Raw genomic sequence first — 13,560 nt, forward strand, 5'->3', positions numbered from 1 at the left:
CAGATGTCAGGATGCAAACTTGTGAATACAAATGAAACAAAATGCATTTCTTTTTCAGAAAGTAACCGTCGAAACACTTCAGCGAAATGGAAATCATGCTAGTTACAGTCAATCAGTTTTATCTGTGTACAACTCAAACCAAGAGATTTGGGATGAGTTAATGTAATTTGACTTAAAGAATTGAAAGCCAGTCAAGGATTCACCGTGTTCTAATCAGGATATGACTAGTTGTTGAGACCAGGAACCAAAAAGGGAAGAAATCTTTGAGTCTCTGTTCTGCTATCCTACCCAGGATAATATAAACTGCTTGTAGATTAAATGGGACATTAGCATATGCCTTTAGATGAGCATTATTCTGCAGTTTATTTAACAAAACTATGTTGATGATGTAGTTATTATACACTGCCCATCCAAAAAATAAGTTGCACACTCTAATATTTCATTGGACCCCCTCTAACTCTGAGAACGACACACATTCACTGTGGCATCGTTTTGATAAGCTTCTGCAATATCACAGCATTTATTTCTGTCCAGAGTTGCATTAGCTTTCTACCAAGATCTTATATTGATGATGGGAGATTCAGACAAAGTCTTCTCCAGAACATCCCAAAGATTCTCAGTGGGGCTGAGGTCTGGACTCTGTGGAGGACAATCCATCTCATGCTCCCTGATCCACTCATTCTCTATGTGACCCCATGAATCCTGGCATCATCATCTTGGAACATGTCCATGAACATCAGGGAAGAAAAACTCCACTGATGGAAAGACCTGGTCCTTCAGTATCTTCAGGTAGTCAGCTGACCTGTTCTACTGAGTTCTACTGTTGATTTCCTACCATCATCTAAGAGTTTGTTCTGACCACAGATGATGGTTCTCCACTATCCTTCAGGTTTTAATAATGTGTTGGATGGTTCTTAACCTGATTTCAGTAGTTTCAGAAATCTCCTTAGTTGTTTTCTTTGCTTGATGCAGGCCAATAATTTGACCCTTCTGAGAGATTAACATCCTTTCCATGACCACAGGAAATGTTTTCCAACATGTTGTTTAAGAAATGAGAAGCTCCTCACTGCATCAGCTAGAGTTAAATAAGTTGTTGCAGCTGAAACGTATTCATCACTGCAGTAATTATCCAATGGAAGGGTCTTATCTATTTTCTTAAATAAATCAAAATGGAAACTTTTTTTTTGGACAGGCGGTGTATATGCTTCTACAAAACACAACTTGTGTTTTTTAAAATAGGAATTGTGGCACTATTTGTACAGTGGTGGTGTTTTTACTCTCCACAGTACAGAGGTGTATTCAGTGTTGGGTCGTTTTAGCTCATCAGTTTTTTAGAATAATTTCTGCTTTACAGTTGATTTGCCATCTGACATTTTTAAAGCATAAAATATTAATATTTATGAGAGTATGTGTGTCTTTTTAGCTTTATATATGAAATACTTTCAGAGATACATTTTCTTTCAAATGAGCATGAAAACGATTCTATAAGAAGTTTTTAAAAAGTAAGATTTTCTTAGTTGTATATGAAGAACCATTTTGAAACTCTGTTTTTTATGCGGATCAGATTATCTACCAATATTTGTGTTTTTGTCAAACCTGCTCAGTCAGTTCTTTCTTCATTTTTTGACCAAGTATTTAATATTAAAAAGTATTCCATATAACTGCATATGGTTCAGAAAATACCTCTACATTATACTTTTTTTTTTATCGTTGTGAGCTCAAAGATGGGACTTTTCATGATGGCTTTAATTTTTAAAAAATTCTTCGTCACTGATAATCAAAGATTTTCTGATCTACTTGTCCAATATTGCAAATTCTGAATCAATGACATGATGAGAAATAACAGAATATTTCAGGTTTTTATCTTTAATACTTCCTGAGATGTTGTTGTTCAAACAGTCTCAAGTTTCCAGGTTCAGGAAAATGTGCTGGAAGTAGGTTGATGGGCATTTTTAGGAAAAAATGACCACAGATGCCAATTTAAATTCAGGATAAAATTTGAAGCATATCAGAGATTGCTGACTGATAATTAGAGATGGAATAACCCTGTTTTTCTCTGGGTAGCATTAAAACTTCATGTCCAGCTGTCGTGACATTTTTTGTTTCACTTCCTGATTGATGCCAAGTATAGCTTAACATTTCTGTAATGTGGAGATAAACAGCACTGTGCTGCTCAAACTGATGACTTCTGCTTTTTTTTTTCTGCCTTGCTATTTCCATACCCTGACTATTGACCCCATCAGTCAGACTCACTGTCCTTTAATACATAAAATCCTCTTTCTGTTTGCAGATCGGTACACAGTTAAACAATCCTAATCCTGCAAAGCTCTTTTCTTTTAAATGCACATTATAATAGCACTGAAGGAGCTCCCAGAAACTTGTTTTGTTTCACCCTTTAATTGTTCTCTAAACTCCAGGGGCTTTGTGGTTTTTGTTCTCTGTTGCATAGCTGCTTAGATGCTCAATGCAGTTTTCTTCATCAGTGATTCATAACTAACACAATGGACCTCAGCTAAAGAAATAAACTTTCTCTCCTGAATCACTGTGACTTTAAGAGCTCTGTTAAAAATAGTGAGACATTTAGAGCCTCTACTTTTGAATGCAGCCTCATATTCTAGTGTTACTGCCCCTTTTAATGTTGCTCTGCTTTGGGAGGAGCTTTCATTGGTGCTTGCATTTCCCCAAAACCGAAACCTGAAAAGCTGAGCAGTGGAGCAGCAGCAACATTCCAGAGATCATCGGAGTTCATGAAGTCTTTTTCCATGTTTGACTGCAGTCCAGAGCACAGAAGGTAAGAAAAATGATCAACTCTAAACCTAAATGTTTAGAGGTGTAAAGTTTTGTGTTCTGTGCTGATAGTTTTACCTAACTTTGGTCATAGAAGTTTCTGGTAAATGTGCAGCTTTGATCTGGGAGAAAAAAGCAGAATTTGTAAATTGTCATCACTTCTGTATGCACAACTGTATTTCCATTAGATATCAAAACAAATAATGCAATTACAACTTGCATTTTTTTCCCCTTTTGTGCAGTTGTGCAGTGTAATTAAATACAATTCATTTTCATTAGTTGTACTTAAGCAAATCAATCTCATGCCATGTTCTACTTGTATCTTACTGGTAAAGATTGAACTTGTGTAAAATACTATTCACCCTCTTATCTGTAAAATGTATCGTCATAAAGAACAAAACAAGCCATTTTTCTGTGCTCATGTAAAGCTCACCTTTAATAGATGTGTGACTGTTACAGGGGCTGCATAGCGGCTCGGTGGTTTCCACTGTTGCATCATAACTAGAAGATCTCCGGTTTGCGCTCCAGCCCAGGATCTTTCTGCATGGAGTCTGCATGTTCTTCCTGTGCATGGGTGGGTTTTCTCCAGGTTCTCCGGCTTCCTCCTGTGAATGTGACTGTGATTGTTTGTCTCGATATGGTGCCCTGTGACAGACTGGTGATCTATCCAGGGATCCAGGGTGTCCCCTGCCTTCACCCATGTCAGCTGGTATAGACTCCAGCCCCCCAGCAGCCCTAATGAGGATAAAGCGGTGTATAGATAATGGATGAATGGATGATTGTTACAGGGAGCCACTACAAACATATGATGATCCTGTAGAATGCGATACATTGTTGAACATTAAACCACCAAAAAGTAGTATAAAGTAGTAAAAATGATCAGCAGCAGAATGCAGCATAAACATTAATATTAATCCAAAAACACTGACAGGAAACATCTTACTGCACTTTTAGTTTTGATACCTAAAGTAACTTTTGTTGAGAATACTTCCATACTTAATTAAGGTTAGCTGGACTTGTACTTGTGGTGAAGTATTTTCATACAGTGGTATTTATACTTTTCTTTAAGTAAAGGCACTGAGTACAGCTGACACCACTGCTAATGTAATGTTGGAATCTTTATTTTTATATTACCTATGAATCTCATGACTACATCTACATAAAAATGTGTCACTCCTCCCATCAGCTATGCAGGGTGTAAGCATGATTGATTACCCACAAAACTGTGTTTTTAATTCATTCATTCATTGTCCTGAGAGAGCCCAAAGGCAAACACAAACAGGGCAGACAGATTTTGATAATCACAGCAGCTTTAATATAACTGAATGGATGAGGAGAAAACAATCTATTTAATGCTTTGAATTATGCTTTTATTTTTCATTTTTTACTTCCTCCTATGACCATTTAAAATTGTCAGGGTGGCAGCTGAATATCTATATATATAATTTAGCTAATATCTACTATCAGTCAGGGTATAAATCTAAGTAATTATGCTGAATAAATCCAACATAAAATGTTATTTTGCATAGATTTTGGCATGAATGTTTCAGCACAGTGATGGTACCAGGAAAGATCAAATGAACTAATGCAATCTGTTATTCCAGCTTCATCACAAGCTCGTTCAACAAGTTCAAGAATGCAAGATAACAATAGACTGAATTTCACAGTATAATGTTTTCTTTTGCAGATGGAAGATGATGATCAGTAAATGCCAAGACTGGTAATGTGACAAAAGGAGGAAGGACATCATGGGTAAGTAAAGTTGGTCTCTATGAGATGTCCTTTTTTAGAAATATGTGGTAGTTTGATTTTTGTGTTGTCTCAATGTGTTATTTTTCTTCTCCGCTTTCAAAATGTGAATTCATGGCCTTATACACAATAAATACATAGAAATTGTATTGCTTTTTTTTCAAGTTAAACTTTATTTTTGCAACATGCTTTTAAAAAGTCCCCAGTCAGTATTTTTATGTTCACAATGAGTCAGATGAGTGAGTAGGATCACTTTACCTTCAAACTCTGCAGATACTCTTAGTTATTAAAAAAACACACTTTAGCATCTTTCAGGACATTACTGTGGTTTTGATTCATTCTCACTGTTCTTTCTAATTCAACTTACGCTACCAGTCAAAGGTTTGGACACACCTACTCCTTTAATGGTTTTTTTCTTTATTTTCATGACTATTTACATTGTAGATTCTCACTGAAGGCATCAAAACTATGAATGAACACATGGAATTATGCATTAAATGAAAATGTGTGAAATAAGTCAAAACATGGTTTATATTTTAGATTCTTCAAAGTAGCCACCCTTTGCTTTGATATCAACTTTGCACACTCTTATCATTCTCTGGATGAGCTTCATGAGGTAGAACCTGAAATGGTTTCCAACAGTCTTGAAGGAGTTCCAGAGATGCTGAGCACTTGTTGGTCCTTCTACCTTCACTCTGTGGTCCATCTCATCCCAAACCATCTGGATTAGGTTTAGGTCAGGTGACTGTGGAGGCCAGGTCATCTCCATCATCTCCTTCTTGGTCAGATAGTCCTTCCACAGCCTGGAGGTGTGTTTGGGCTCATTGTCCTGTTGAAAAATAAATGATAAAGGATGCTGTGGTAGCCACGCTGGTTGAGTATACCTTCAATTTTGAATAAATCCCCAACAGTGTCACCAGCAAAGCACCCCCACACCATCACTCCTCCTCCTCCATGCTTCATGGTGGGAACCATGCATGTAGAGACCATCCATTCACTTTTTCTGTATCGCACAAAGACACAGCGGGTGGAACCAAAGATCTCAAATTTGAACTCATCAGCCCAAAGCAGAGATTTCCACTGGTCTAATGTCCATTCCAGGTGTTTCTGGGTCCAAACTAATCTCTTCTGCTTGTTGCTTTTCCTTAGTAGTGGTTTCTTAGCAGCTATTTGACCATAAAGGCCTGATTGGTTCAATCTCCTCTGAACAGTTGATGTAGAGATGTGTCTGCTACTAGAACTCTGAGGCATTTATCTGGGCTCTAATCTGAGCTGCTGTTAACTTGCCATTTCTGAGGCTGGAGACTTGGATGAACTTCTCCTCAGCAGCAGAGGAGACTCTTGGTCTTCCTTTCCTGGGGAGGTCCTCATGTATAGTAGGAAGGTTAAGCCCAAAAAATGGACTTTTGACTTCAAGTCATGATGCAAATGTCCCCTTTGGCATGGAAGTACCTTAGGGTCATACAAGTAAGTTTAACAGTTGTCAAATAGGGCTGTCAGCTGTGGACCAACCTGACTTCTGCACAACACAACTGATGGTCCCAACCCCATTCAGAAGGCAAGAAATTTCACAGATGAACCTTGACAAGGTGCACCTGTGAAGTGAAAACCATTTCAGGTGACTACCTCATGAAGCTCATCCAGAGAATGCCAAGAGTGTGCAAAGTTGTAATCAAAGCAAAGGGTGGCTACTTTGAAGAATCTAAAATATAAAACATGTTTTGACTTATTTCACACTTTGTTGTTTACTACATAATTCCATATGTGTTCATTCATAGTTTTGATCCCTTCAGTGAAAATCTACAATGTAAATAGTCATGACAAAAAAGAAAAAATGTTAAATGAGAAGGTGTGTCCAAACTTTTGACCGGTAGTGTATTTGTAACAGCAACAGGCATCTGTTTTCAGAAAAAGATGGTTTATTAATAATACATGTGATTCTGTTTTTTTTTGTAAATCTATTTATTCTTTGTGTCTTCTCACCGTTCAGCTGACCAACCTGAGCAGTCACCCAAGAACTGGAGTGAAACTCATGTAAGCACCTGGCTACGATCCATTGGGGTAAAGGAGCCATACATAGAAAAGCTCTATGAAGAAGAAGTAGATGGACAAATCCTCCTCACGCTGAATGAGGACTTTTTGAAATCAAAGATTTCCATGAAATCTGGTCCCGCTCATTTGATTATTCAAAAACGAGATGAGCTTCTCAAGGATCAGCAAAAGAGTCAGGAGAAGAAAAAGCCCTCTAGTGGGAAAAAAACTGAGGTGGAGCAGAAGAGCAGTCAGAAATCAGTTCCTGCAACAAGCGAAGATCCTCCAACACAGACCCCTGTCAGCAATCAGGAAGTCTTTGAGAAGAAAAAATGCAATCTGATTTCAAAGGAAGACTGCAAACCCCGACCATTTGATAAAGAAGGGATTGATTTCATATATGTAAAGCACAGAGTCCTGCAGCCGGAATCTGGTGCTTTTAATCTGACATCTCCATGCCATGAATTTAAATCTCTTTCAGTAGCTGCTTCGTTGGACCGCACAAGACTCCAAGCTAAGTTCGCCAAAGAGGTTCTAAAATTTGCGACTGGCTGTATGAATATCAGATCCAATGGTACAATACACTTTGGTGTGATGGACAGCAAGGAGGATGCAGAATATGTGCACGGTGAGATAACTGGTGTCCCAGTGAAAGAGAAGGACATTTATGTTGATGCTTTGGACTACATTGAGAGGTGCTTCTCCTCTGACAAGGAGCATGTACGCCAGTGTGTGCGACCACCAAGGTTCATTGAGGTTATGGATCAAAGTGAAGAGAAGAGGTATGTGGTGGAGGTTGACATTGTGCCCTCACTCAGTATTGTTAGGGGAAAGGTGTATGCAGTCCGTTTGCCAAATTTCAAAGAGTCAACCAACAAAGTAGAATTTGAGAAAGAAGTGATTCTGCGAAGGGTGGGTTCAAAAACAGAACCAGTGAGCGACAAAGATTTAAGTGATTTTTACCAGCGAGTCAAAGATCGGGATGCTCAAAGAGATGAAGCAGAGAAAAATCAGTTCCTGAGCGCTCCTGGGATCTGCCAAGACCTCGGAAGGAAGCTAACAATGCTAATGACAAGTGGAAAGAAATTCATCGAAACAGAAAAATGGTTCATACTCGTCACCAACAAATTCAAGCCTGATGACCTCTGCAACATTGACTGGCTGCTTAACATGAACATATTCTGCGTGTTTGATTTTGATCCAGACTCAAAGATATCAGGTCTCTGCAGTAAATACCTTCAGCATCATGCTGCCAACATGCATTTTCTGCAGAGCTACAGGATATCTGGCGGCACAACCATCAAGGAATTCACAAGCCACTTGCATCTGTTTGATCAAACTAGTTGGATCTTCTGTAATGGCCGCACTGACTTCAAAGGAAACGAAACTCCGTGTGATGAGATGACTTGGATCAAGACCAAGATGACGCTCCTGCGGGAATCTGTGTCTTTAATCTGTAAACAAATCTTGCCAAAAGGCACATTCCAGGTCATTTTTCTTGTCACGTCACCAGTTGAGAAACCACTCTTGCACACCTTTTATGAGTTTTTCACAGACATGGAAGGCCATGAAGACATCATCTGTATCTGCGAGTCAGAGAAAAACTTCCAGAAATGGCAAAGCTTTGCAGAAGGTTCATGTGGAAAAGAAACTGTCGACAATTCCAGTGTTGTTGGGATGAAAATGAGTCACATTAATGCAACTCTGCAGCATGTACAACCCATGAAAGCATGTGCCAGCAAGCACTTGCCAGTCTTTGTGAAAGGGAAATGTCTGCTTGAGACAAACGAAGAGGAACAGATGTATTCTCTGGAAATCCTGACTGTCAACCACTGTGATGAAACAAGCAAAGACTTCATCGATGAGGAGAAAGCAAACATTGAAAGCCAGTTCCTCCGTGGTGGGGGAGTGACCTGGTTGAACTTCTGGCTTGCTGAGCACAAGTATGTTGGAGAGGTAGTTGAAAGAGATGCCTATCATGAAACATCCAGACTTCTCAAAGATGCTTTGAAAAATTATGCAGATCAGACTCCAGTGAATATTATAAACATCTACCATCACCCAGGAAGTGGTGGGAGCACAGTGGCAAGACAAGTGCTGTGGAACAACAGGGAAGATCTGAGGTGTGCAGTTGTGAAGCCTTCACACTCAGCTGCTGTTGTTGCTCAACATGCAGTTGAACTAAGACAATATGAAGAAACAGATCCACAGTGGTGTCTTCCTGTGCTGCTTCTCATTGAAGACTCAGACAAAGAATATCTAGATGATCTCAGGAATGAACTAGAGGTTGCCATTAACAGCAAACAAATCCAGTATGGAACTCTGTGTTTCATCTTGTTGAGCTGCAGACGTTCCCATGATCCAGAGACAAGATGCAACGAGTCTCCATTAAAGAATGTGGCTGTCACTCATAAACTGTCTGCTCAAGAGAAGAGAAAGTTTGCAGGAAAACGAAAGGAACTTGAGGAACTCGGATATGAGCCTGAATTCATCCTGACGTTTGTTTTGATGAGTCAAGAATTCTCTGTAGATTACGTCCGACAGTTTGTGAAACATTTGCTCCAAGACATTGACCACCGATCTGTCGTCACTCGCCTCATGCACTACGTGGCCTTGCTGAACACGTATGTTCAAAACTCCTTCATCTCTCAGTCCCACTGTGAAGCTTTGCTGGACTTAACCATTCGGTTGGAGAGGTTTCGCCAGCATACTTTTGAGAAATCACTCAGTGATCAGGCCAAACTAGTCTTCTTACACCTCAGAGATGAGAAGACGCACATTAAATCAATCAGAATCATCCACCCTCTGGTTGCAAAAGAAATTCTCCAGCAACTTTGTGGAACCCAGCAGACCCAAAGCACTTTGGCGATGAACTTGCTCTGTGAGAATGTGCTTTTCGAGCACAGATTTGGAAGAGATGAGTATCTGACATTCTTGAGACATCTTTTTCTAAGGCGAGCCAGAATCAGCAAAGGGGATGAATATGATAGTTTCTTCTCTCCTCTCATTGATCATGTGCGTGAAAATGAGAAAAGCCCAGGCACAGCAATAGAGCTACTCAAGGAGGCATTCGAACGTTTCCACAAAGATCCATTCTTTGCACAACAACTTGCTCGTCTTCTTTATACTTACGAAAAGTTTGAAGAGGCAAAACACTGGGCAGAAACAGCAGCTAAACAGCTGCCCAACAACTCCTACATCCTCGACACAAAAGGGCAGGTCTACAGGAAATGGTTCCAGGCCAAATGCAAGGCCATTGACAACATGCCAAAGACACCCCAAAACACAGCTCATGCTGTGGAGACTGCACTGAAAGCCCTGGAGTGTTTTCAAGAATGTGAGAGAGCAGCTGACGCTGATATGGAGAACATGAATAGTTCAGGTTACTTCTCTGAAGTTGAGGTTGGGTGCAGCCTGCTCAAACTGATCTCCTCATTGCAAGTGTTTGCAAACAGAGTCAATGGCCATTCTGAATGCATGAAGTACCTGTTAACTGATTACATTCCTGAGGAAGTTGAAGATGCCTGGCAACCATTTCATGACCGTTTGAAAAAACTTCACAGGACGATGCAAGATGCTTTGGAATGGATCTCAGAGGACCTCAGTTACTGGCAGACAGACATTGGTGAAGATGAAGAAGAGACACCTGAAAGACCAGAAGAGAAGATATGCCATCCGCTGACATGGTTGACTAAAAAATCTTCTGAGTACGGGAAGTACTTCAGTGAAGCATATTCTACTGCACTTCTACAACAGGGGAAATCCATCCCAGCCAACCTAACTCCTTTCCAGAAACGCATGATCATCTACCATCTTGGTGGTGGAAACATCATATCCATCCTCTCCAAGCTGACTGACCAAAGTAACGGAGTAGGACTCTTAGAGGGTATCCTTTCTCTCTACCCCAGCAATCCAATAAAAGCCAAATTTGGTCAAAGGGATATCATCAATTACATCGTGTCCCACATCTCTCTATACTGTCTATCACCTCAAACTCCAAAGGTAGCTCCTCTGAAAGATCTGCAGGCACTCTGCTGTCAGTTCCCATCTGATAAAAGGAGATGTTTGCCAAGTGCCCTGTTCTTACTCACTTTGCTCTTCTGGCCAGAAGATTATGACTCAGACCGAGAAAAAGAAAGCAAATATGAAATTGTGCAGTCGGCTGTGGAACACCTGGAAAAAGGTTACTGGACCAAGATGAAAGACATTCCTCAGCGGAAGAGAAGGATTTACACCCATTTTTTCCTGGGAAATGGAACTGGGTTGGATAAATTTGTCCACAAGAGAAAGTTTCAAAGAATCACAAAGGGGTTCTCAGTCTCTGAGAAACGCATGAAGTGGTTTCGGGGTGAAGCTCTGAAGATGCCTGAGATCACTGTGATGCTGAAACGTGTTTCCGGATGGACTGAAGATGGAGTGGTGTACCTGGAAGGCCCTCAGAAGAAGAAGTTCAGTATCCTGCCTATTTACGTACCCTCAGTGCCTCATAGTAATGAAAACATCACCTTTAACGTGGGGTTCACCTTTAGAGGCCCAGTGGCCTGCAACATCATCGTGAATGAGTAGTCTCTGTTTGCAGAATGACTGCATGTCGGCTAGCTGCAGCTCAGTCCCAATGTGCATCTTATCACCAGGAACAGGAAGAGATTACAAATATCAACCCAGACCATATGTCATTTTGTCATTCAGGCAAATATTTTTAAAAGGAAAAACTAAAATGTTGGAGCATGTTTTGTGATGTGAATATGTGGACACTGCACTGCTTTGTAAGCAGTGAGATGGTTGGAAATTTATATTTGTCAGTTTTTTCTTTCAATTTATGTGTGGTTTTTAAGTGAGCTTGAATGTAAAAAGTTACAGACCACAGTTATTGAGTATTTACAGTTATATTTGCCTGGCCTATGAACAAATAAGTAACCATTTAAATGTATTTTTACTGCTCTACAGCTCAAATGAAAACTTTTAAGTGCCCGTTTACATTTGTTACTAGAATGCCTTTTTTTTTTTTTTTTAAATCAGATTGTATTTTCACTTTAGACAGACTGCATTTATAACGCACCTTGAAAACATGCTTGGACTTTGCTAACTTGTTCACATTCTCAGAAAACTGAATGCTGCTAAACAGAAAAACAAAAACTTCCAACTAGCATCAAGAAAAGCAGCTTCTGTCTGAATGTGTGACTTGACTTTTGTATTTTCAAGGATAAATTGGGGAAGCAATGAATTAAATGCAAATGTTTTTAAAAATAGAAATAATAACAGTGTGTATCTGTGTTGTACAACATATTGAGCCAAAGAGCATAGTTGGTATATATGAGTATATGTACAGTATGTGTATACTAGCACATACTGATCTGCAGCAGTGTGTTGTACATCTGATATCCTGATTCTCTTAACACGGTGGCATGTGCACGCGCAGCAGCTCAGTACTCTCAGCTTTGCTGCATATGTGTATTTTATTACTTTTAATGTATTTTTACTATTTTTTAATGCACTGTATGTTTTACTGTCCACGTCTTTTAATGTTGACTTTTAAGCCAGTGCTACCAAAAAGAAATTTGTTATGTGGCTGGTCAAAACTAATTGCATAGTGACAGTAAGGATTCTTGGTTTGACTTGTAAACAGAAATATGTTGAAAAGTGTTTTTATAGCTTATGAACATGCTTCATGCAAACTTTGAGAATATATTTGTTTTGAGATAAAGCTGCAAATGAAACCTTTTACTGTCTATCCTTTTTTGTATTTTAAAATATTTTTAAAAATAATTTTAAGTGTAAGTGCAATAATTCCCAGTGTTTCAGTATGTTTTTGTATTACACAAGTGAGCAGCCCATACATTGGTGCTAAAATGGTCCGTGTATTTATCTGGCAATTGGATTTTCCGTTCTGAAACGGGTATTGAAAAACAAAAAACAAGTGGTTATTTGATTTTTGTTTTAAAATACAAAAATTAAAATTGAAATACAAGGCATTTTCCTTTTCATGATCAAAAATGGATATACGAAATTTTAAAAATGCTTTGATTTTCATTTTACATTTAGAATAACAAAAAAAATCAGTAAGAGACAGAAACAAAAAAAGGTCCGTTTTTTTTTTCTGAGACCGGAAGTGGTCATCAGCAAGTGCGGAGTCAAACGACAAGATTCTCAGAGGGCGGAGCCAGAGAGCAGTGATTGGTCAGACCATAGCTAGCGTATCTAGTCTTCTATATATATATCTATGGTCAGCACGTCTGTTAGCGTCTCTGGCTGCTGTTCATCTTGTTTTTGGAGTAAAACACGGTAAGAAGATAAATACTTCTAACCTGTAGCGTTGTTTTGTTGTACGTTGAGTCAGCGACTTGTGAAGAGTTGTGTTTTGTCGTGTTTGAGCAGTTGGTCCGGACGCATTAGCTAGCAAAGCGGCTAAGTTAGCTAGCGGGCTAATTAGCACAGGTGGCTAACTTACCGCTGAACACCTGTGTTAGTTGCTGCAGCAGCTGTCCTCATTATTAGAATGCATATCTCAACCTGTATTTCTCTGCTGTGTGTTTTAGCTTTTAAAAAAGTTATTTTACTTTAAGGTTAACTGAAACCCGTTGAGCTGCCCTGAAGTTTAACATTCAGCTGGTTTGAATAAAACCACCCTTAACATTGTGCAACATTACCTCTCTGAATCTCCATAATTTCATTAAATTCCTTCTCTCTTCCACTGCTCAAGTTCAATCCAGTATGTAAAATGACATTAATAGTGAATAAACTAACAACCAGCCATTGTATTTATTTGTTATTGCATGTATTTGTAGTAAAACATGAGTTGAAACATCCTACTTTTGGATCTAGAACTGCACAAGCCGTTCATTTTCAGTTACCTGACGACTTAAACTCCCCTTTTTATGTGAAGTTAAAGCAGAAAGTCTGAGTGAACAAAGAAAGTTGTTTATAATTTGTGATACCTGTTATCTCTGACTGAGGCTTTAGTTTTTGTTGAGCCGATTTACACGTAGAAACTTT

General features: G+C 39.2%; 1 protein-coding gene across 3 annotated transcripts; it reads left to right on the plus strand.

Annotated features, from left to right (window-relative positions):
• The first annotated feature begins 17 nt into the window (after window positions 1-17).
• On the plus strand, window positions 18-12,288 carry samd9l (sterile alpha motif domain containing 9 like). Of its 3 annotated transcripts, none has more exons than XM_023267156.3 (4): window positions 18-2,791; window positions 3,230-3,361; window positions 4,475-4,539; window positions 6,527-12,288. In XM_023267156.3, the coding sequence occupies exons 3-4, from the start codon at window positions 4,536-4,538 to the stop codon at window positions 11,131-11,133; spliced, it is 4,611 nt and encodes a 1,536-aa protein (XP_023122924.1). In that variant the 5' UTR covers window positions 18-2,791; window positions 3,230-3,361; window positions 4,475-4,535; the 3' UTR covers window positions 11,134-12,288. The 3 variants fall into 3 exon arrangements, with proteins under 3 accessions (XP_023122924.1, XP_023122923.1, XP_035802685.1); XM_023267155.3 differs by having other exon boundaries at window positions 3,247-3,361; XM_035946792.2 differs by lacking the exon at window positions 3,230-3,361.
• Window positions 12,289-13,560: the final 1,272 nt, after the last annotated feature.

This window comes from Amphiprion ocellaris, chromosome 19 (assembly GCF_022539595.1).
Source record: "Amphiprion ocellaris isolate individual 3 ecotype Okinawa chromosome 19, ASM2253959v1, whole genome shotgun sequence".
Classification (NCBI taxonomy): domain Eukaryota; kingdom Metazoa; phylum Chordata; class Actinopteri; family Pomacentridae; genus Amphiprion; species Amphiprion ocellaris.